Below are 22,625 nucleotides of genomic sequence, written 5' to 3'. Positions count from 1 at the left end.
AGGACGGTGGTGGGCGGTACAAACAACCAACGATCTGCGCGGTCGCGCAGTAGTGACGTGGCACGCAGCAGGCGGTGAGGACGTGCGCGCCCCCGCTCCTTCCTCTTTCTTGACTCCATCTTCGCGGTTGCAGCAGCGGCGTCCGCGGGTAAGGTGAGACAAGGGGTGCGGCTGGGCCTGGAGCACGCGGTAGTAAGCGGTCTTTGAGCACAGAGGGTGCGGGGGAAGGCAAAGGACACGGGCGATTCTGCGGCCTTGTCTCCGTTTTCATCCGGGTCCCTGACGAGCCCGGCCTTCCGCATGTGAGACCGCGCAGTCCTCTGCCCTGATTCCTATGCCCGGACCTTTCTCCTGGAACGCTCCTTATTTTCTCTCACAAGCCTTTCTTTCTTCAGTAGCCAACATGCAGCTCTTTGTTCGCGCCCAGGAACTACACACCCTCGAGGTGACCGGCCAGGAGACGGTCGCCCAGATCAAAGTATGTAAAGATTCTTGGTCCCACCTAACTTTGCCCTTTTATTCCCAGGCCCACGGAGAAATTCTGTCTACTTTTAAACATTGCCTCTCTTTTGCTTTTAGGCTCATGTGGCCTCACTGGAAGGCATTGCCCCCGAAGATCAAGTCGTGCTTCTGGCAGGCTCGCCGCTGGAGGATGAGGCCACCCTAGGCCAGTGTGGTGTAGAGGCCCTGACCACTCTGGAGGTAGCTGGCCGAATGCTGGGAGGTGAGTGCTTTTTCACTGAGTTAATGGAATGTTTGTAGTTAAACCGTATGACAGCTCATTTAGGGACATTAGAACATAGTGATACTTAAGTCTTTAACCAGACTGAGGTTCTCAGTGTCCCCACTAAATTCTCCAAACCTGGTGGTAGCCCACCTTTAATCTTACTTCTTGGGAGGCAGAGAGCCGGGCGGATCAAAGTCTGGTTTACTAGGTTCTCCGTATGCTCCTGTCTGTTCTGTATGTAGAACGATAGCTGAGAGTATGGACTTCTTTGTATATACCAACCTTCAGCGCTGCATAAACTGGTTGTGACTTGGAGGTGGGAGCAACCATGGACAGCTATTTTGTGACCATGTCTCTAAATCTATGCAACTCTGTTTCATTACTTGTTGGGTCCAACTTGTCATTAAAAAGCTCAAGAATTGATGGGGAAGAAGAGTTGTGTAGGGCATGACCTTGCTACTTACCTGATGCCTTTCTCCCACCTCCAACACAGGTAAAGTTCATGGTTCTCTGGCTCGTGCTGGGAAAGTGAGAGGTCAGACTCCCAAGGTGAGCCATGCGCTTGGTATTTGGACTTTGTTTCTTTTCTGTCAAAGCAAAGTGAAGACCTTTGGGTTTCCTGTCTGTGTTCTCTTTTATGGAGAGGAGCTGGTGGGAAAGATGCCAGGCGTGGGAGAGGTCAACCAGGGTCTGATCAGTCCTTCCTTTTCCCAGGTGGCCAAACAGGAAAAGAAGAAGAAGAAGACTGGTCGGGCCAAGAGGCGAATGCAGTACAACCGACGCTTTGTCAATGTTGTGCCCACCTTTGGCAAGAAGAAGGGCCCCAATGCTAATTCCTAAGTCCTGTTGTGATCCTGCCACACTAATAAAGCCACTTTGCCCAGAATTTCTTATGCGTTCATCATTTGTAATGCTGTGGCCAATTTGAGGCTCACAAAGTGCCTTGGTCATCAGCACGAAGGCTGGCTTCAGAGTACAGGGAACCTGCCTTTAGTTCCAGCACTTGGAATCTACATAGTGAGTTCAGGACAGCCAGGGCTACCTAGACACCTCAACCAAGCAAACAGATGTACTAAAAAGGCGTTTGTGTTTAGAGGTAGCAGTGGAAGGGGGAGGGGTTTTGGGTAGAAGAGAACCTTCTGGATTTGGGTAGCCTCAAAAAGTTCAAAGCACAAGGAACATGGTATCCCTCAGCTTTAGATTGCCTGACTATCTTGGCATCTAAATCTTACCTGGCCTAATTTAATCACCACTGTGACAGACCTGATTAATGGTTCCACTCTCCTGGACTCCATTCTGCTCATCTATGTTTGTGACCTGCTTTCTTGGAATGTGGCATAATCATGGAGTAAGGCTGAGTTTGGACATTCCATCCATTCTCTCTGATGCTTTGAGACCAGTGTCTGGTCCATTGTAAATGTGACCATTCTGTTTTGTTCTATAAGGGCTGTGACTGTGTTCCATATTCATGTGTAGGTTAATACATCCTTCAGGTCTGTTGTAGGGATGGAACTCCAGTTAGAAATTAGAAACAAGTACTTGGTTCTTGAGACTCAAGGTCTCAAACTGCAGGCCAGGCTGGTTTTGAACCTCCAAAGTGCTGGTATTGGTATAAACACTCTATGCCTGAGTAGTACGCAAGGCAAAAATGCAGGAACTCATATAACCTACTCAGACTCTGTAGAGAAAAAGTAGTACAAAACTAGAGATTGAGCCAGGAATAGCCCAGGGGAGACAGATGGATCTGAGTTTGAGATCAGCGGTCTACATAGTTAAACCATAGCTACACAGTGAAAATTAGCCATGGCTGGGCTGTAGTGGACTTGAATCCCAGCACTCAATCCCAGGCAGGGAGGCCTCTGAGTTTGAGGACAATCTGGTCTACAGAGTGAGTTCCAGAACAGCCAGGGATAGACAGGAACTTTTAACTTAAAATACTGGAAAAGGGGATAACATTTGAAACTTAAAAATATCCAATAAAAAAAGAAAATAGTTAAGTGTGGTGCTGTACTGGGGTGGGGAATTGGCATTGTTTTCAGAAGAATGACCCTAGAAAAAGCTTAGTGTGTTCCTCCTGTCATTCCAGTACTGGAGAGTGGAGGCAGGGAGATAAATTCAAAAGCATCCCCTGCTATACAGGCAGCTTGAGGGCAGCCTGAGCTGCAGACCTTGCCTCAGGAAGCAAAAAAAAAGCAAAGAAATCCTTAGATTACAGACGTCTAAGAGATGTGATTAATGAGACTGAAAAGGAGAGCTGATCCGAACTACAGAAATTTGACAATGTGACAAGTGGTCATTGAAGGTACAGATTCTACAGGCTTTGCCAGATAGCTTTCTGGTTTGTGTTGGTCCATTTTCCAGTATGACTGGACACTAATACAGTATTTCCGTCACAGGCACACCCTCCAGATAATCCACTAAGGCCTACCTCTCAATAGGCCTCATAATACTTAACAATGCAAACAATTTCAATACCATCGGAGGGATGTTTTGCCTATTTGTATTGCTTTGCTGTGCTTTTGTTGTTTGAGACAGGGTCTCAGGTAGGCCCAGGCTGGCCTCAATTTGATATGCTTGCCTGTTATGTATTTTGAGCTCCAGATTTGTTAAACATGCCTGGTTTATTCTTTTTTTTTTTTTTTTTTTTTAATTTATTTTATGTATATGAGTACTCTGTAGTCTTCAGACGCACCAGAAGAGGGCATCAGATCCCATTACAGATGGCTGTGAGCCACCATGTGGTTTGCTCACCATGTGGGAATTGAACTCAGGACCTTTGGAAGAGCAGTCAGTGTTTTTTGTTTTGTTTTTTTTTTTTGTTGTTGTTGTTTTGTTTTGTTTGGTTTGGTTTTTTTTTTTTCGGAGCTGGGGTCCGAACCCAGGGCTTTGCGCTTCCTAGGCAAGCGCTCTACCACTGAGCTAAATCCCCAACCCCGCAGTCAGTGTTCTTAACCACCAAGCTCTCTCTCCAGCCCCCTATTCATTTATTTTTGTCTGTTGTTGTTAATAATATTTTGCTGGCCTTGTTTGTTTGTTTTCAAGATAGGGCATCAGTATGTAGCTCTGACTATCCTGGGATGCACATGAACTCACAGAAATCAGCCTACGTTTGACAACCCAGTGCTGGAATTAAAGGTGAGAACAGCTACGCCCTGCTAAGACCCTGGTGTTTTTTGTTTGGTGGTGGTGCTTGGTTTTGTTATTTAAAAGATAGTTTATTTTTGCACAATTTGGTACAACCACAAAGAACAAACTGGGATTAGCGACACAGTTTTTCAGAATTCGGCGAGCCAACGTGTTGGGAAGAGCTTGGGCGACTTCTGCGCTTGCCCAACGAGCTACTTTGGAGAGTTACTGAGAAGTCCCAGAAATGTGCCGAAAGGAAGCTACGCGCCTTCCCCCGCCCTCCACGCACACAAAAGCGGAAATAACCAAAGAAGCGCCGGAAGTGGCGGAACTGGTACAGGACAAGCGGCACCAGTTTCCATGGAGCCCGCGGGGCTCTGCGGCTTCTGCCCGGCCGGGGAAGCTGTACCAGCGCGCTACACCTGCCCGCGCTGCAACGCTCCCTACTGCTCGCTCCGCTGCTACCGGGCTCACGGCGCCTGCGCCGAAGACTTTTACCGCGACCAAGTGCTAAGAGAGCTCCGCGGCCGAAACGCTTCGCCCAGTCGTCTGGTGGGCGCATTACGCCGGCTGCGTGAACAACGCGAGGCCGAGGATGAGCCCGAGGAAACAGGCCTCCGGCCCGGCACGCGGCCGGGCGGTCTTTCTGGACTTTGGGAACGTTTAGCGCCGGCTGAGAAGGCGGCATTCGAGCGGCTACTGAGCCGTGGCGAAGCCGGACGCCTCCTGCCTCCGTGGCGGCCCTGGTGGTGGGGCCGCGGCACCGGCCCACGTTTTCTGGAGGAGCTGGATGATGACGCGAGCAGAGATCTTGCGGAGCCGGAGCTACTCCCTGCGAGGACCGGGCTGGAGTCCGTGGATGATGCCGCTGCCGCTGGGGAGCCACTTGCTGAAGACTCCAGTGTCGCCAGACCGCCCGCAATGCCCGCCCGCATCCCAACACTGGCCAGTCTGAGCCGCAGCCCTACCTCGCCACTGGTGCGCTTCCAGCTGCCCAATGTGCTGTTCACCTATGCTCACACTCTCGCCCTGTATCATGGAGGGGACGACGACGCACTACTCTCTGACTTCTGTGCTACTCTGCTCGATGTTTCTGGGGCCCTGGGAGCCCAGCAAGTCTTTCACTCTACAGAGGAAGCCCTGCAGGCCGCAGCCCACGTTCTGGAAGCGGGCGAGCACCCACCTGGGCCCCTGGGTACACGGGGTGCTATGCAGGAAGTTGCCCGAATCCTTCTGGGCGAGGGTCCTATCAATCAGAAAGGCTACACGCTGATAGCATTGGGACACCTGGCTCAGACCCTGGGTCGAGCCCGGAAACGAGCTGTGGTTGGTGAAGAGCGAGATCGCCTTTACCGGGCTCGGAAGAAGTGCCAGTTCCTGCTGGCTTGGACCAATGAAAATGAGGCTGCTCTCACACCCCTGGCTCTAGACTGTGCCAGAGCCCACCGAGCCCATGCTGTGACAGCTGAGGAAATGGCAACCCTTACTGGGGAGCTAGAACGGCTTTGGGGAGGCCCAGTACCACCTGCACCAAGGATTCTCATTGAGGAGCTTCCTGGCTGAGCTGGGCATCCATGTCATTACATTAATAAAGATGTGTCTGCTCTGCCCAGATGTTGGCAGTGCCTTTCTTTATAGATAAGCTTCTTTTGAAGTTACTGTGTAGTTGAAGATGACCTTGAACTTCTGATCTGCTTCCCACCCGGACAGTGGGAGGTTACAGGTGTTAGCTACCTTGCGGATATGCAGTGCTGGATAGCAAAGGCTTCCTGTGTGCTACACAGGCACTGTATAACTGAACTACATCCCCAGGCCTGAAGTGCCCCTTTCTGAGGGTAACCAGTTGTCTCACTCAGGCTTTTGGACCCACAAACCACTTTTAAGCTTTCATTAGTCAGCTAGTCATCCCCAAGCCTCAAGTCACTGACCCCAGGATAGAAGAAAAACAGCAAAGGTTGAAAACATTTATTCAACAGGGAAAAATTTCCTTCTGGGAGCAGGGGCTCCCTCTTGCTTTCAACGTTCTTGTTTTCGACGTGCTGAGCATCCCTGCCGAGTAGAACTGGTTCTGCTTCAGTAGACATACGGTATGATTCGGTAAGGCACGCGCTTGCAGTATTCCTGCCAGGCACGGCCATACTTTCGCAGGCACTGCTGCTCATCTCGGGCCTCACGGTGCACCAGCAGTGCAGTGAAGTAGAGCAGGTAGAAGTAGGGCAGCAGGTGGGACAGCCCTGTAAGGAAGGGGCTGCGTGGTCAGCCATCAGGATGAGCACCGGTTCATAAAGGCTTTCACAGCTGATGGCACATGGGGTGTCAGGCTTCCTAGGCCCTGGGTCCGCTCCAGTAACTGATTAGTCCCCACACCAGGCACACCGACCTACTCCAAAACCCACTCACCACAGGGCAAGGACCAAGCCAGAGCCATGATGAGGTCTCCCAGGTAGTTGGGATGTCGAACCATACCCCACCACCCAGACACCAGCAGCTGCCTCCCCGTGGCAGTAGGGATGGTCTCAAGACCTAAAGAGAGATAGCAAATGAAATGGAACCACAAAGCCTTGCTGTTTCATCTCACCCATGACCTAAGAGGCCCACTTACCAGCCACACTGGGGTCAGAAGGATTCTTTCTGAATGTATTTTTCTGGGAATTGGCCCCTCGGAAGATGTAGTAACCAACAGCTGAGGGAAAGCATGAGCAGATGGTGAGATCCAGGCCTTTTGCCTAAGTCTACCAAAGCCTGTCCAAATCCCAGGCTGTGCTATGATACCCAGGAGCCAGTTCCCAGCTTTAGAGGAGCATAAGAGCCTGCGACTTACCTGATGGGTACTGAATAAAGTATGAATGAAAGGGGAAGGGGAAATGAAGGACCCTCCTACTGACCCTTAATGAGGCAGATGAGCAAGGCCATGGGCAATCCCAGAGGCTGTGGATGGTACAACAGAAACTGGGCCTGCAGGCTGTAGGTGAATGGTACCCAGGCCAGGTCTCCAAAGACCAGCATGAAGCCAAAACCATCATGTATTATGTCCATGGTGGTGAGAACAGACTCCTGCAGGAACATGACCCAGACACTGGTTTAGTCCAGATGACATCCTCAGGATTCCCTGCTTGCCTCCTGCTGTCCAATCCAGCCTCACCTCATACCAGAGGGCATCACCCACATACAGCAACTGGAAGCCATTGACCAGCCACATAGCCAGTGAAGGACTCCCCCGAAGCTCCGCCTCCTGCATCAGCAGGGCCAGGTTGATGAAGACCTAAGGGAAGTGGGGACAGGGCCACTGTCTGAATAGGAGCATCCGAGTAGAACAGTACCAACCTCTCCCCTCCTTTGAGCTGTCTGCTAACATGTTGAATGGATCCAGGTTCTGTAGTCTCGAGACACTGGATTGCAAGTCTGCCTTAACTTAAAACCCCTGCTTTTGAATCTGAGCTTTGTCACTCAGGCAGAATATGTATCTTTGCTAAAGCTCACTGTCCCACTGCCACTGCCATGTGATAAACAGAAATAATCAGGGCTCTGCCTTGAGCTCTTGTTTGAAAATGAATATGTAGAGATAAGGATTGGCTTGTTATGAACCTAAACTTTGCACCCTCCCCTTCCTCCTTTTTATAATAAGACAGGGTTTCTTTGTGTATCCCTGGCTGTCCTGGAACTTCTTCCATAGACCAGGCTAGCCTCAAACTCACAGAGATCCATCTGCCTCTGCCAAAGTGCTGGATAAAAGTGTGCACCACCACTGCCTGGCTTTGCACCCTCATTTTATTAGCCCCAGTGGTCTGACTAGGGTAGCCTCTTTAGAAATACTGATGTAGTATTTTCCTTAACAAACAAAAATAAAAGGAGTCTCACTAAGTCGCCTTGGTTGACTTGGAACCGTGCAGACCAGGCTGGCCTTGAATGCAGAGATCTGCCTGCCATTGCCTCTGGAGTGCTGGGATTAAAGGTGCACCCTACTATACCCAGCCCTCACAGATAATCTTAGAGTGAGAAGATAACATTATAGTCTGGTGCATACGTGGGCAGGCCAGTCTCCAAAGTGACTCATGGAGGGACTAGGCCTGGTGGGATTACAGTAACTGTAATCCTGGTTACTTGATTAGCTGAGGGAGTGGAGGGGACCTAATCCTGGTTACTTGATTAACTGAGGGAGTGGAGGGGACCTTGAATTTTGAGACTAGTCTGGACCATCCTAATGAGACCTGTTTCAAAACAAACCAAACCCTAACTCAGATTCAGAGGACATTAGCACTCCTGCCTCTGTAAAGGATATCCTTTATGGTGATCGCAGGACCTTGCCCTTTGGAGCTCTCCAGCCACCAACCAGGTATGTATGATCTTAAAACAATGAGAGCTGGTGTGTTGTCAAGGTCACCAATGACAAACAGGGTATTAAATCTCAAAATCCCCAGAGGCAGCTGCCTTGTTCTCCAAGCCTCTTCCTAGTTGTCTTTGAAGTCAGTTTTGTACTTGGCCACTATATTCAAAGCTGCATGTGCTCTCCCAGCTCCCTGCCTGTTTTGCTTCCCCCACACAACCTGCCATCACCGTCATGCTATATAGATTGTTTTGTGGTGCTAGGGTTGGAACCTAGGGCGGCTTTATGTGTGCTAGACAAATGCTCTTCTCTCTCTCAAGATTTGGTATTAAAACCCCTCTTGGTCTTTTTCTTTTTTTTCGGAGCTGGGGACCGAACCCAGGGCCTTGCGCTTGCTAGGCAAGCGCTCTACCGCTGAGCTAAATCCCCAACCCCTCTTGGTCTTAATATTAAAGCAAAACCATGGGTTCATAGCATAGTAACATATTGGCAAATGAATGAATGATTGCTGTCCACCCAGCAATGCTAGCCCTCTACTCTTCTCCTTGCCCAAGACCAGCAGAGTTAAGTCCAGCATACCCAGCCGATGAGGCCAGGTCGCAGCTCACAGAAATATTTGAAGTCAAAGGAACCAAGGCGAGGGTTCAGCTCCCGTCCGAGAAAGAAGTCATACACAGAATTTCCTGGAGAACAACAGAGAGTGAAGGCACAACGGGTAGACGTCCCACCTATCTCACCCCTACCTCACTGGGACCCTGCTCACCTGAGTTTCCCCCAGGAGCCAGGGCTGAGGCAGGAGCTACCAAAGCCTTTGCATAGAGAAGGAGGCTGAAGATAAAGCTGGTGAGAGTGGTCGCAAAGGCCAGGGACAGGAGCATTCCAGGGAGTGCCCCCAGGGGCAGCCCAACTGACACCCCTAGCCCCACCAACAGGGCTGTTAGCACCAGAGCCTGGAAACCTGAACCACAACACAAAGTGAGCCCTGGGGTGGCTTGCATACTTCCATGGCCAACACATACACACAGAGTTCTGGGCCTGGAGCCGAGTAACAGCAAAAGACGTGGAAGTACAGCCAGATTCCCATAGGGAACATGTCATCAGAGCTAGTCTATAAACCTCCCACTACCCTTGGAACCCACCCCAACCCAGATTAAGGGAGGAGGAGGGAAAACCCCAGGCACCATTAATAGGGTAGCGCAGGCGACTCTTGTCCTTCAGTTCCAGCCCCTCGGCCACCTGCGGGTACAGGGCAAGTTTAATAAGGGCTGGACCTTGGTCCAGACCTCCCTGCACCCTCGTGTGTTAAAACATAGCGCACACCTTGCGTGCAGGCAGCAAATAGAGCGCCACCTGCAGGCCGAGCCAGATGAACAACAGCAGCAGAGCCCGTGGGCTCCACAGCTCCTCCAGCTCAGGCAGATAGGCTGGTAGGGCCAGGAGGCGCGCCGGACCCGAGCGGGCCGCCAGAAGCAGGTGGAACATGGTGGCAGGCAGCAGGATCAGCATCGCCGTGACGCCTGGGAAGAGGGCCACTGTGTCGCGTGACTGCTCCCCAGAGCTCTCTCAAGTCCACAGGCGCCTTGAGTCACCTGCCTGCTTAGCGAGTTCCCAGCGCCATATTCCTACCCTGATTTTCTTCTTTGTCCTCTTACCTCTGTTATTCCCAAAGACCATCCTGCTCTGCCAACTGTCTTTCATTACACAAACTCCCTGCTGTGCAGCCGTCAGCACACAGTCCTTCCTCTCCCGCAGACACCCCGCCACCCGCGCACCTGATCCTTCTGCCAGACTTCCCAAAAGCCTTCTAGACAGCTCGTATCCTACCCTACTCCCGTTAAGTAGCATCGGTTCAGCCACCTCCCCGAACCTTCCCATTTACCCAACGGCCCCCCGAATTCCAGTGGGGCCTGGGAGGCCTCACGAGAAGCCATGATCTCTCCTTTGCCGGGAAACAATGGTTCACAAAGTCGATCAGGGAAACACAGCCCACCCCATCCCAATGGCCTGGCTACGCCTCTGCATCAGTCCCCGAGGTGGAAAAGCTGCTGCTCAGTGATCTTTAAATGGACGCGCCCTCTGCCCACCCTGGGCCCAGCACAGTAGCCAATCAACGCTGGGAGGCGGGCCCCGTGCTGGCGCCTCAGAAGCTTAGGCACTGAAACCCAACCCCCGGCAGGTTCCGCCCCTGCAGGCAAGAGGAAGGAGGAGGACATATAAATTTATTAGTGGTTCACAAACCCGCCAGCGGGGAAGGGCCTCCAGGGTGAGAACAGGGCACGGGGAGGACAGGGCGATAGGGCTGCTCCGGGACTCGTCAGTGGATTCTAGCCGCGCTCGCAGATGACCTCGACAACACTGGGTTCCATGGGCACTGGGTCGGGACAACGTAGGGCAGCTGAGGCTACTACTTCGTCCAGCAGCAGGTGCACTAGCTCCTCATCAGCCACAAAGCGCCACAAATAGAGCTGCAGAAAGTGGCAGTCCACCTGCACCTGCTGCAGCCCGAAGCGCCCAAAGGTGCGCAAGCGCACACACTCCAGTAGTGTCTTCAAGCTGATCTTAATAATGCCAGTCAGCACCGACACCTGTAAGTGAACAGATATGGATGCAACTCAGTGACTGAAGGCTTTGGGGGAGGAGCATACATCCAAATTCTGAGCAGAGGCAAGGGAGAAAAAGACAGAAATGTCTAGGGCTCAGGTAAGGAGGGAACAATCCAATGTTGCCGCCATGAAGTAAGGGAGCAAATAAGCCCCAATATTCAGATCAGAGATGGGGACAGCATGAGTATGATGGGCAGGAGTCACCACTGAAGAAATGGAGGAAAGAGTTCCCTGAGCTTGGGCTGCTGTGAGGCAGAGATCCAGCAATGCCTGGAAACCCCTGAAGACTCAAGGCTATTTTGGAGAATAGAGTGAGAGCAAAGAAGCCTTGAAATCAGCATCCTGATGGACAAGGTGGTTTTGCCTTGGACCACCTAGAGATAGGGACTAGATAGAATGACCATTCGTTAAGCTCAGATTGGGTCCTAGGGCTTCCTGGATTGATGTGGGAGCCAACCTTCCCCCTGGGACCTAGATGAGAAGGTACTTCAGACCTTATTGAATTCCACAGGGCTGAACACATCGATTCGTTCAGAGAACAGCTTCTGAATATTGCTCAAGAGGTTTGTGTCCATCGGAGCACTGGAAGGGGGAAGGAAGGAGTCAGAGACCACTCTGCCCACCCTCTCTCTTTTGTCTATCTCAGAGAGGCTCCCTCCTAGCCAGACCTGGGTGTGTAGCTAGGTGCATAGCGGCCCTGCTGCCGGGAGCTGCTGTACACAGAGAAGGTCCTTTTGCTGGAGTCACTGCTCTGGGCCTTGCGGACACCCTCTTCATACAGGAGCCCCACCTGGTGGAGAAAAGAGGTGCTGCAAGGCCAGAGCATGGGTTACTGACAGAAACTTCCCTTATCTGCTTGTTGAATCATAGGTATAGTCACCACTTACACTCGGGAATAGAACAAAGGCAGGGCAAAAACTAATCTGAAACCCGATTTTTCAGCCCACCCCTACTTGAGCTTTTTGGGGGTTCTTGACCTGTATACTCCCTAGGGATGAAATGGGGGTTCTAGTGGCACAACACAGGTACAGTACAGCCAGACCCTTTGTCTTGGTCCTTGGGGAGCCGTTATCCAGGAGCCCAGCATGCCTGAGGCAGCACCTGTACATCAATAGCTGTAGTGTCCTCCACCACACGCTTCATGACAGCACGCACGTTCCGGGGCTCCAGAGTACTGAGCCAGTCCCGTGTCTCCACACTCTTGCGTAGCATCTGTGATATGACCAGGCCTTGCACCTTCACATAGTGTGTCAGCAGCCGCCGTGCTGTCTCTCTGGCCTCTGCACACAGTGTGCTCACAGGTGTAACAGGAGACTGATCCTAAGTCGGGAAAGCAGAGGACAGAGGTCAGAGGTACTAGAGACAGATCAGAAGCCACCACCAATGAGAAATGGAGGCTGAGATGGGTGCAGACCCCCAGTCTGGTTCTGGCAACAGGAGAATATCAGCCTCCTGTGTTCCCAGCATTAGTGCCCTTTCCCTTCTCCTGAGCTACTTCACCTGCACCAGAAACTGTTCATCGGTGAGTGTGAGGATGTAGGAGATGGTGGCTGTCTCATAGTCCAGGCAGAGGCGAGAGAGCAGCAGGAGCAGGGCAGGTGGCGTGGCACCTCCCTTTTCCCCAGGGCTGTCACAGAAGCCCTGGGCTGTCTGACACATGGAGCGGATGAAACCCACGATGAGGCCCTCACGGACTCCCTGGCTGCAGAACTCACCCTGTGAAGGGAAGCCCAGATCCACTACCAGTCCTTTCTTGTAAGCTGGAGAGGTTCAGTAAAGACAGGGAGAGCCCAGGGCTGTTCCTTGTTCTTTGCCCTAACCCTACTCTAAAGGACAGCCCCACCCTGCTTCCCAGCCTCACAGGTGGTAAGTGGCCGCAGTGAGGTCCCTGGTACCTAGCTACATAGCATTTCCCCCTCCAGACTGACTCCTGAGAATGTAAATCCACATGCAGCGTACTTGGGACAGTACCAAACACTAGTAAAAGGTGCTGGGGAGGCCAGTCAGAAGAATGAATAGTCCAAGGACAGACATACCCTGAAGTAGGGCTTATTGGAGAAGGAGACCTCCTTGGCGGTGAAGAGATGCACAGAGGCCAGTGAGGCCTTGATGTGGCTCAGAATGGAGCTGGCCACATTGGCCAGCAACTCAGCCAGGCTGGGGCCCTCCTTCCCAGCTAGGCGAGGTGCTGCCAGGGCCTGGCGAACATCTGTCAGGCAACTCAGGAAAGCAGCCTTCAGACCCTGCAGATGGTGGCTCAGGCGCTCCCGGGCCACTCGCTCCACAATCTCTGTGGCCGACTCTGAAAGCCCAGCGGCAGCCAACAGCGCCCCAGGTGCTCGAAGGCGCCGGTGGAAGCGATCTAGTGCCCGCACCAGCAGTGAGTTGTCACTGCCACCCTGCTCCTGGGCCAGCCGCCGCTCAACCAGTGCAAAGTAGCGGCCACCCAACTCCTGCGCGAAGGCTGCCAGCTTCTCTGCACCAGCAGGGCCCTGAGCGGCAAACAGCTCCTGGTAGGCCGCTGCCACCTGGCAGAGGCCACCCACAAAACCATTGCCACCACGGTCAGTGAACTCTAACACATCAGGTGCGGGAGGGGAGGGCCCCAGCTCGGTCTCCAGGCTGCTCAGCTCTTCTTCCAGGCGACCCCGAGCGTGTGCCAGGAACTCCTCACACAGCTCCTCAGCGGGCTCGCCTAGGGCCAGCAGCAGCTCCACGCACTCAGCCTGCTCCGGGGCACCTGAGCAGCCTTCCCTGTGGTGACAGAGATGCAGTGAGAACAGCTTGTGGGCTGCAGGGGAGAAAAAAATGTGGGGAGCACTCGATGTGATTGGAGAACAATGAGCAGGCCCGGAAACCACACCTGAAGCGCTGCCGCAGCTGCTGGGCCAAGCGGGCTGTGATGACCTGGCAGTCATCCTGGATGGCGCGGAAGGAGGGCAGGTGCTGGTACTGCTGCAGCACGGCCCTGGCACGACCCTGGTAGCGCACAGCCTGCCCATAGGCACCCAGCTCCACGCACTTGGTGAGGCGCGAAGGCAGCTCGAACAGGAACTGCAGCTTCCGCAGTAGTGCATGGACCCCTAGAGGACAGGAAGGGCACGTGAGCTGCAGAGCTCAGGGTGGCTGGCTCAGGGCCTGGCCTGTCCAGAGCCTACCTGCTAGCTTGGTGATGCGCTCGTGTCGGTCCTGTAGTGTAGCGCTGATTCGTGCGCTGAAGTTGGTGATCACTGCCATGTTGGTGGCCAGCCGGTCCATCTCGTCCTCCATCTTCCGGAAGTCATTCTTCATCTTTCGAATGGTGTCTAGAAGGGCAAAAGCCGCAAGAAGGAAATCAGTGATTTGAGTGAACTGGACTGGGACTTGGCATCAGCATGCATAGACAAGAAGGTTATCGTGTTGGTTCAACAAACCCTGCTCACCCCGGAAGAGAGTGAGACTACTTTTTAAATCTTTTTTTAAAAAATATTTTGTTTTATTTTTATTCATTTATTATATATAAGTACACTGTAGCTGTCTTCAGACACACCAGAAGAGGGCATCCGATCTCTTTACAGATGGTTGTGAGCCACCATGTGGTTGCTGGGAATTGAACTCAGGACCTCTGGAAGAGCAGTCGGGCTCTTAACCGCTGAGCCATCTCTCCAGCCTTTTTTTAATTTTTTAAAGTTTATTTATTTATTATTATATATGAGTACACTGTAGCTGTCTTCAGATACACCAGAAGAGGGCATCAGATCTCACTACAGATGGTTGTGAGCCACCATGTGGATGCTGGGAACTGAACTCAGGACCTCTGGAAGAGCAGTCAGTGATCTTAACCACTGAGCCATCTCTCCAGCCCTGGTTTTATTTTTAAAAAGCACCTACTTGCTGTCTTAACTGATTCCATTTTGTCCAAACATGCTCTCCCTTTTTCCTTTTCAGCTCATTTTGTTCTAGAAGGGAACTGGTGCCTGGCACCTACCAGACCTGTGCGAGCTCAGGGTTCCAGACCCCTTAGCCTGACAGAGGTTGTTGTACGTACCTCTTAGCTCCCTGCCTCTGTCCTATCATATATAATCCTGGAATTACTGACTAGGACTCAAACATGGAAGACCAGCTCTTACCCCAGCTCAGCCAAGTGGAGAGTAAACATTTCACTTTCCTCTGTGTTTTGATCCTCTCAAGATGATGCACACAGAGCTACTCTTTGAGAACCCCTAGAAGTGAACCCAGGAACAGGTTTCTGGCACCAATCTCTCCCATCAGACAGTATCCAGATCCCGACAACAGCCAGACACTTTGCAGGGCCAGCACTTCTTTGATTCATTGAAACATAAGCTCTGCACAGGCAGGGACCACCTGAGCACTCAGTCCTGGAATGCTCTCGGCACACAGCAGGTCAGATTATAAACTTGCTCACTCAGAGCTCCTTGTCATATGGTCCAGATTGTCAGTGGACTTCTAGAACATGCTGCATCTTCTGTAAAGTCCTTCTCCTTTCAAATGCTAAGGGCCTAAGCTAATACTTTTAACTGTCTCTGTGTCTCTTCTCTTCAAATCCCATTTTAGAAACCATGTTTACCTTTCTGTTGCCAACCCTATTATGCCATGCCTACTGGCTTTCTCTTACCTCCTTCTTTTCATTGCTTGCACATCAACAATCTGAATGAAGTTCTGGCCATTCTTGACTGGTTGCTTACATCATTAATCCCACCTATTCTTGCCTCTGGTCCACATCTCTTGACCATCACCTGGCTGTCCCTCAGCCTCGAGCCCTGCCCCATTCTGTAATCCCACCACAATCCTAACTCAAGTTGAACATTTATTTTCATTCTGGCTTTTTGAGACATGGCCTCCCTATGTAGCCCTGGCTGGCCTGCAACTTGTTATTTGGACCAGATAAGTCTCCAATTTACTGTGATGTGCCTGTGTTTGCCTCCGAAGCAAGCGCTGGAATTCTATTTAAGCACCACCAATTCAACTTTTTTTTTTTATTTATTTACTTATTACATATAAGTACACGGTAGCTGTCCTCAGACACACCAGAAGAGGGCATCAGATCTCTTTACAGATGGTTGTGAGCCACCATGTGGTTGCTGGGAATTGAACTCAGGACCTCTGGAAGAGTAATTGGGTGCTCTTAACTGCTGAGCCATCTCTCCAGCCCTCAATTTAACTTCTTAACTTCTTCCTTTTTGAGACAAGGTCTTATTGTAGTTCTGACCTGGAACTCTGTAGACCAGGCCAGCCCCAAACTCACTGAGGTCCTTTTGCCTCTGCCTCCCAAGTACTGGGATTAAAGGCATGAGCCATTCTGCCTGGTTTTCACACCTATTTTTTACTTCAAAAACATGAAAAACATGGGGCTGGAGAGATGGTTCAGCAGGTAAGAGAACCTGTGGCTCTTACAAAAGATCTGGTTTTCTAGCACCCAAATGGTGACACACAACCATCTGTAAGTCCAGTTCCAGGTATCTGATGCCCTCTTCTGGCCTCTGCTGGCACTACATGCATGTAGTACATAGACATACACTACACTGACAGAAGCACCACAGACGCACACAGTGCACCCACATCTTTTTAAATAACAAAAACAAAAACAAAATCTGCAGACCTAACACTTGCAAAACAATGAGATTTTTATTTTTTTCCACAGAGAAGTTGGTTACCAATAGTGAAGGGAACTCTTTTTTTTTAAAGAGATATGTTTATTTATTCTATATTAAGTACACTGTAGCTGTCTTCAGACACACCAGAAGAAGGCATCAGATCCCATTACAGATGGTTGTGAGCCACCATGTGGTTGCTGGGAATTAAACTCAGGACCTCTGGAAGAGCACTCAGTGCTCTTAACCACTGAGCCATTTCTCCAGCCCATGAAGGGGGCTCTTTACATCGGCCACACAACACATGAAGCAAAAACATTCACACTGTTCCTTTCCCGTAGACACAGAGCTTGAACCTAGGGCATCTCACATGCTAGGTTAGTGCTCTACCACTGTGCCACAGCCTTAGCCCTCACCTTCTTTTTGATTTTATAGTTCAACAGCAAGGACAATTATTATAAAATAAAAATGCCAGATATAAGTTATATGAGGAACAGAACTGGGAGAAGGGCTGTCCTGAGACAGCCCAGCCCTCAAGGATCAGCCTGACAAGTCATTGTAAACACTGGTCCCAGGTAAAGTCCCAGGCCAATAAGGACACAGATGGCACTGTCTTAAAAAACAACACAGCCAGGTGTATGGTTGTAGTGGTGGCAGCAGAAGTGAATGCCTTTAATGCCAGAGCACCAGGAAGGCAGAAGCAAGCAGATCTCTGAGTCTGAGGCCAGCCTGGTCTACAGAGTGAGTTCCAGGACAGCCAGAGCCACACGAGAAATCCTGTCTCAAAACTTAGCTTCCGGGGTTGGGGATTTAGCTCAGTGGTAGAGCGCTTGCCTAGCAAGCACAAGGCCCTGGGTTCGGTCCCCAGCTCCGGGGGAAAAAACAAAAAAAAACAACTTAGCTCCCAACCACACCCCTCAAAAAGAAAATGCCATAATGAAACACATCTCTTTGCAAGTTAACTTACTACTTTTTTTAAAAGGCAGAATTCAAGGCTGGAGAACTGGTTCAGCATGTCTGTAACTCCAGGATGTGACATCACACACACACACACACACACGCACACAAGGACCCGGGCAGTGGTACACATGCCTTTAATCCGAGCACAATTGGGCAGAGGCAAGAGTATCTCTAGGAGATTGAGGCCAGCCTGGTCTACAGAGTGAGTTTCAGGAGAAAACCTGTCTCAAGAGAAAATCAATAAAACACATTCATTTTCTCCTCATTTTTTTCTTTTTGAAATAGCATCTCACTATGTAGCTCTGACTGGCTCAAAACTCTACCTGCCTCTGCTTCCTGAATGCTAGGATTAAAGTTGTGCATCACCACACTCAGTCCTGTCTGACATCTTCTGCATAATGTAACTTGGTTCGTCTCACTTTTTAGCTAACTAACACTGTTTTTGGGTCACATCATTTATTCATCCATTTACATAGTCAACAGCTATTTGGATTGCTTCTACTTTTTGACTAAAAAAATTGTGTATGAAGTTCCATGTGAACATGTTTTCAGTTTTTTTTTTTTTTTTTTTTTTTTTTTTTTTTCGAGCTGGGGACCAACCCAGGGCCTTCGCTCGCTAGGCAAGCGCTCTACCGCTGAGCTAAATCCCCAACCCCATGTTTTCAGTTTTAATTTGTGTATGTATACATGTGAGCACATACAGAGGCACACATAGTATATGGACCTATGCATATCTGTATGGGATGTACTCACCACGAATACAAACATGGGAGGTCAGAAGTTGATGATAGGTGTCTTCCTCGTGTGTGTGTGTGTGTGTGTGTGTGTGTGTGTGTGTCTGTGTGCACATATGTGTGCAGGTGGCCACAGAGGCCAGACAGAGAGACGGATCCCTGTAAGCCAGAGGTTTAGGTACTTGTGAGCTGCCTAGATCTGAAGTGCAGTCCATCTCCCCAGTCTTCCCCAGCCTTCCTTTTACAGACAGGGCTTCTCAGTGGCCTGGATCTTGCCATCTCATCTCAGCTGGCTGGTCACCCAGGAGGCCCAGAGACACCCCTGCTCCACCTCATAGACTGAGGCTTCAGATGTGCCCTGCCACACTCTTTTCTGTTTGTTTGTCTAAGACAGGATCTCACTATGTGTTCCTGGCTCACTCAGAACTCAGAACAATGCTGGCCTCAAACTCTGAAAAATCTTCTGCCTCTGGAGTACGAGAGTTAAAGGTATGCTTTTCTTTTTTACATAGGTGCCAAGAATTTGAACTCAGGTCCTCAACCTTGCACAACAAGCACTTTACCCACTGAGCCTTTCCAGCACCCTCACTTGTTTTTTGTTTGTTTGTTAGGATTTGATATGAATGCTAGGCAAGTGTTGAATTTGCAGCAATCCTCTTGTCTTTGTTTCCAAAGTGCAGAGATTACAGGAGCTGCTTTTGTGTGTGTGTGTGCTCATATGTACACACACAGACACACACACAGCAATCATATTATATAATAGTAATATATTATCAGGAATGGAATTGCTGCTCTTGGGATAATTCTGTTAGCCTTTTGAGGGCTGGCGAAGCTTTTCTGCAGGAAGATACAGCTCTGTTCCCACTGCTATGTTATCAGGTTATATATCCTCCACATCCCATCCAACATGCAATACCACTAGGAGTGCAGAGAAGTCATGCCTCCTTAATTGATGAGGCGGGACATCTTTATAGGAGCTTGTTTTTCATTTGCATTGGGGGGGGGTGCTGTGTACACTGAGCAGCTATGCATGGCATATTACTCACATTGAGGTCAGAGGGCAACCTAAGGAAGTTGGTCTTCTCACTCCACCACATGGGTCCCATGGACCAAACTCACCCCAAGCACCTTTACCTGCTGAGCCATCTTAGCTGGAAATCTGAAGGCAGCACACCCTGTGTCTGTTTAGGAGCTCACTGTGTTTTTCCTTATCTAAAGGGGCTCTGAGCAGTGCACAGGCATGCAGCTTTCAGCTCCTGAATCTGTGAGCCGTTGCCTTAATCAATCAATTTTGGGGTGTGCATTCAATAACCATCCCTGTCCGACAGAGATTAGTGTTCATGTGGTTTGTGGGGTGACTCCTGGACGCCAACAATTTAGCTCAGTGGTAGAGCCGCTTGCTAGGGAAGCCAAAGGCCCTGGGTTAGGGTCCCAGCTCGAAAAAAAGAACCAAAAAAACCAAAAAAAAAAAAAACAAAAAAAAAAAAAAAAAAAAAAAAGAACTGCTATTACTAAATCTTTTTTTTTTTTTTTTTTTTTTTTTTTTTTTTTTTTTTGGAGCTGGGGACTGAACCCAGGGCCTTGCGCTTCCAGGCAAGCGCTCTACCACTGAGCTAAATCCCCAACCCCTGCTATTACTAAATCTTTTTTTTTTTTTTTTTTTTTTTTTTTTTTTTCTTTTTTTGAGCTGGGGACCGAACCCAGGGCCTTGCGCCCCTAGGCAAGTGCTCTACCACTGAGCTAAATCCCCAACCCGCTATTACTAAATCTTAAGGAGTGAGGACCTAGTCAGAAAGGAAGGGAGTGGGCTGGAGAGATGGCTCAGCAGTTAAGAGCACTGACTGCTCTTCCAGCAACCACACAGTGGCTCACAACCATCTGTAATGAGATCCGATGATGCCCTCTTCTAGTGTCTGAAGCCAGCAACAGTGTGCGCACATACATAAAATAAATAAATAAATCTTTAACAAAAAAAAAGGGGAGTGACAAGTTTGCTCTTAAGGCAGACTGATCAAAAACAAAGGTTACCACTAATAGAAATTTTCTAAAAAATTTCAATGACTCTTAGATGGCTTAGCACAGGTAAATGTGTTTGTCATCAAGCCTGATAACCTGAGTTCAATCCCTGAGACCCTCATGGTGGAGAGTGCAGACTGCAGAAAGTTATCTTCTGACCCCCACACAAATGTTGTGGCCCCACACATGCATGTACACAAAAGCTAAAGCACACTGAGACATCTTGGTGCTTCCTATGTGCTGCAGAGAAACTCTTTTTATTCTTCCCAGCTCTGGTCCTTAGGACAACCCTCCCACAGGAGTCATCACTTCAAAGGCAGTGGATTAAGGTTGGGACCCAACTGTAATCTGGGTCTCTTTCCTCTAATCCCTGTTTTTCTCAGCACAGGACGTGGGGTGGGGATGTGTAAGACTGTGAGGAGTGTGTCCCAATGGGATCACCTGTAGCTGAGATGAACTTGTTGTAGTTCTCATAGACAAGGGTCTGCATGTCGCTGTCTAGAGCCCGGATCTGCCGCACCATGTCCGTCTCACTGTCCATCAGCTGGGCCAGAGGACACTCTCTACGCAGCTAGAGAAGCAGGTAGTAACATTCAATGTTAGTGCTCACTCATGTCCCCCTGCCTTGCTTTCCGAGCAAGACAATCCTGATCCCATCCTTATCAGGAATTCCACATATGGAACCTCTACCATACTTCACAGGTTACCAGGTTAGACCCAATTTGGGATTTGTCAGTCTTCAGGTTCAGCTTAAAGTCGACCTAGGCCCAGCCTAGCACCTGTCAGAGCATGGCCACGCCCACTACCCCGGGCCTATCAAAACAGCAATGAAGACCTCAGGCTCAGTATCACCTCAGGTCAGTCCTAACTGGCCCAGGCTTCCTTATCCTCCAGATCTGCCTCTATTGCCTAGTAAGGACTGTCCTCCTCTTAGGAACTCTCGCTCCCGTCACCACATCAACAAAATCGGGGACATGATCTAGGGTCCAGTATATTTGGGGTCTGGACCCGCCCTACTTCGCACACACACCTTGTCCAGATAAACTTCCGGGTCGAAGTGCGCCCCATTGAGATCTGTTGGGTCTAGAGGGTCAGACCCAGCGGAGTGCCCCGTCGCCTCCCCTTCCGAGAGACCGTAGTAAAGCTTCAGCATCCCGTGAGCCTTCCGCCGACGCTCCGGAGCGTCTGCCTCGGAACCTTCTGGGGAATCCCCAGGCCCGGACCCTAGGCCAGGCCCCACAGCTGCCGCGGCCGCCATAGCTCCAACCTCAACACAAGGGGGTGAGACAGGGGAGGGAAAGGATAGCACTTCCGGGGACCATAAACTTGTGATACCAGGCGGTCCTTCAGGTGAAATGTCCCTCTGCAGCTGTAGGATATGTGAGACTAAAGTTCCGTCTTGCGTTTGTTCTTCAGGAGCGCAGAGGTTTCACTGAGGTTCCGGCTCCTTGAGCTTCTGTGATTTTGCTGTGCTACATGGGCGAACCGTGGCGAACCAATTCTGCATCCGCACGGGAAAGAGACTCACGGAAGATAGAATATGCGTCACAGGGAGTCTACAAGGTTCAAGTGCCCGTTCTGTAGCCTGCAATATGACTTTAACGAAGTGTTTCCCAAGGTCCTATCTCCAAGGAGTCAGTCATTCAATATGAGAAACTCTATTCTACTTAGAGAACAGGTCCTGTTAATCTTAAGAAGTTGGTGGAATGTGATACATGAGCAATTGGGATTGAGGATAATTCTTAAGTTTTAAAGATATAGGCATAGAGACGAAGCTGTTAAGAGAGGAGGGAATGAGGTCAGATTGGTTTATGCTGAGTTAAATAGAAGAAAATGAGACTTTACTAATAATGTACGTAAACGTTACCGAGGATAGGCTGATAGGGTGCTGAGCTGCCAAACACTGACTACCATCTGTTTTTATCTGAAAACCAGAACGTAAAAAAAAATCTAAATGATATAAGTTTTATTGTTTTTTGTTTTTTTCAAGACAAGAGTTTCTCTGCTTAGCCCTGACTGTCCTGGAACTGGCCTGTAAACCAGGCTAGTGTGAACAACTGCCTGTCTCTGCCTCCCAAAAGTTGGGACTAAAGGCATGTGATACCACTGTCACCAGCTCCACTGCCAAGGAAAAACAGTTCTGAATAGTATTAAAATTAACTTGTCATCCATCTGTCCAGCCCCCGGTATTTATTGTTTTTAATTATGTGTATTTGTGTGTGCAGAGGCCAGGGGCCAAAAAGTGTTGGATACCTCAGAGCTGTATTTACAGCAAGTTGTGTGAACTGCCCACCATGACACTGGGAACCAAAGTGCAAGAGCACTACACAAACTTCACCATGAGCCATCTTTCCACCTCAAGCCCCTTTCTGTCTTTCTTTTCTCCCTTTTTCTTTGATACAGGGTTTCACTGTGTAGCTTTGGCTGACCTGAAACTCACTATTGTAGACCAGACTGGCCTCAAACTCGGAGATCTGGCCACCTCTGCCTCCTGAGTGGTAGGATTAAAAGTGTGTGCTACTATGCCCAGCGCCCACTTCTTGA

At 50.0% G+C, this 22,625-nt stretch overlaps 4 protein-coding genes across 6 annotated transcripts; 2 read left to right on the top strand and 2 right to left on the bottom strand.

Annotated features, from left to right (window-relative positions):
• Window positions 1-42: 42 nt before the first annotated feature.
• Window positions 43-1,613, top strand: Fau (FAU ubiquitin like and ribosomal protein S30 fusion). Of its 3 annotated transcripts, none has more exons than XM_032891093.1 (5): window positions 43-148; window positions 396-478; window positions 580-724; window positions 1,221-1,276; window positions 1,442-1,613. In XM_032891093.1, exons 2-5 carry the CDS (start codon window positions 404-406, stop codon window positions 1,565-1,567), a joined length of 402 nt encoding a protein of 133 aa, XP_032746984.1. In that variant the 5' UTR covers window positions 43-148; window positions 396-403; the 3' UTR covers window positions 1,568-1,613. The 3 variants fall into 3 exon arrangements, with proteins under 3 accessions (XP_032746984.1, XP_032746985.1, XP_032746986.1); XM_032891094.1 differs by having other exon boundaries at window positions 52-153; XM_032891095.1 differs by having other exon boundaries at window positions 62-153; window positions 399-478.
• Window positions 1,614-4,176: 2,563 nt separating this feature from the next.
• Znhit2 (zinc finger HIT-type containing 2) lies at window positions 4,177-5,488 on the top strand. Its single transcript, XM_032891087.1, has one exon. It carries the CDS (start codon window positions 4,214-4,216, stop codon window positions 5,414-5,416), a length of 1,203 nt encoding a protein of 400 aa, XP_032746978.1. The 5' UTR covers window positions 4,177-4,213; the 3' UTR covers window positions 5,417-5,488.
• A 315-nt stretch (window positions 5,489-5,803) lies between these two features.
• Tm7sf2 (transmembrane 7 superfamily member 2) lies at window positions 5,804-10,254 on the bottom strand. Its single transcript, XM_032891086.1, has 10 exons — window positions 10,057-10,254; window positions 9,498-9,694; window positions 9,359-9,413; window positions 8,941-9,135; window positions 8,757-8,860; window positions 6,996-7,115; window positions 6,739-6,907; window positions 6,456-6,536; window positions 6,254-6,376; window positions 5,804-6,087 (listed from the first exon to the last, which is right to left on the bottom strand). The coding sequence occupies exons 1-10, from the start codon at window positions 10,106-10,108 to the stop codon at window positions 5,927-5,929; spliced, it is 1,257 nt and encodes a 418-aa protein (XP_032746977.1). The 5' UTR covers window positions 10,109-10,254; the 3' UTR covers window positions 5,804-5,926.
• Window positions 10,255-10,375: 121 nt separating this feature from the next.
• Vps51 (VPS51 subunit of GARP complex) lies at window positions 10,376-21,739 on the bottom strand. Its single transcript, XM_032891088.1, has 10 exons — window positions 21,112-21,739; window positions 20,523-20,652; window positions 13,939-14,085; window positions 13,644-13,863; window positions 12,817-13,534; window positions 12,281-12,496; window positions 11,882-12,100; window positions 11,449-11,570; window positions 11,275-11,362; window positions 10,376-10,762 (listed from the first exon to the last, which is right to left on the bottom strand). Exons 1-10 carry the CDS (start codon window positions 21,337-21,339, stop codon window positions 10,502-10,504), a joined length of 2,349 nt encoding a protein of 782 aa, XP_032746979.1. The 5' UTR covers window positions 21,340-21,739; the 3' UTR covers window positions 10,376-10,501.
• Window positions 21,740-22,625: the final 886 nt, after the last annotated feature.

The sequence above is a fragment of the Rattus rattus genome, chromosome 2 (genome assembly GCF_011064425.1).
Source record: "Rattus rattus isolate New Zealand chromosome 2, Rrattus_CSIRO_v1, whole genome shotgun sequence".
Taxonomy (NCBI): Eukaryota; Metazoa; Chordata; class Mammalia; order Rodentia; family Muridae; genus Rattus; species Rattus rattus.
Note: the sequence above shows the minus strand (reverse complement) of the source record. Positions and strands in the feature narration are given on the sequence as shown.

What these genes read in the sequence shown, in the direction of transcription:
- Fau (XM_032891093.1), top strand. Translation starts at nt 404, where the DNA reads ATGCAGCTCTTTGTTCGCGCCCAGGAACTACACACCCTCGAGGTGACC. An exon ending in AGACGGTCGCCCAGATCAAA is followed by an intron (nt 479 to 579) that starts GTATGTAAAGAT and finishes TTTTGCTTTTAG; the next exon opens with GCTCATGTGGCCTCACTGGA. An exon ending in AGCTGGCCGAATGCTGGGAG is followed by an intron (nt 725 to 1,220) that starts GTGAGTGCTTTT and finishes CCTCCAACACAG; the next exon opens with GTAAAGTTCATGGTTCTCTG.
- Znhit2 (XM_032891087.1), top strand. Translation starts at nt 4,214, where the DNA reads ATGGAGCCCGCGGGGCTCTGCGGCTTCTGCCCGGCCGGGGAAGCTGTA.
- Tm7sf2 (XM_032891086.1), bottom strand. Translation starts at nt 10,108, where the DNA reads ATGGCTTCTCGTGAGGCCTCCCAGGCCCCACTGGAATTCGGGGGGCCG. An exon ending in GACCTGGCCTCATCGGCTGG is followed by an intron (nt 7,116 to 8,756) that starts GTATGCTGGACT and finishes CACTTCCCTTAG; the next exon opens with GTCTTCATCAACCTGGCCCT. An exon ending in TTCTGACCCCAGTGTGGCTG is followed by an intron (nt 6,377 to 6,455) that starts GTAAGTGGGCCT and finishes ATCTCTCTTTAG; the next exon opens with GTCTTGAGACCATCCCTACT.
- Vps51 (XM_032891088.1), bottom strand. Translation starts at nt 21,339, where the DNA reads ATGGCGGCCGCGGCAGCTGTGGGGCCTGGCCTAGGGTCCGGGCCTGGG. An exon ending in CTACAGCTATTGATGTACAG is followed by an intron (nt 11,571 to 11,881) that starts GTGCTGCCTCAG and finishes TTTCTCCACCAG; the next exon opens with GTGGGGCTCCTGTATGAAGA. An exon ending in GCACCTAGCTACACACCCAG is followed by an intron (nt 11,363 to 11,448) that starts GTCTGGCTAGGA and finishes TCCCCCTTCCAG; the next exon opens with TGCTCCGATGGACACAAACC.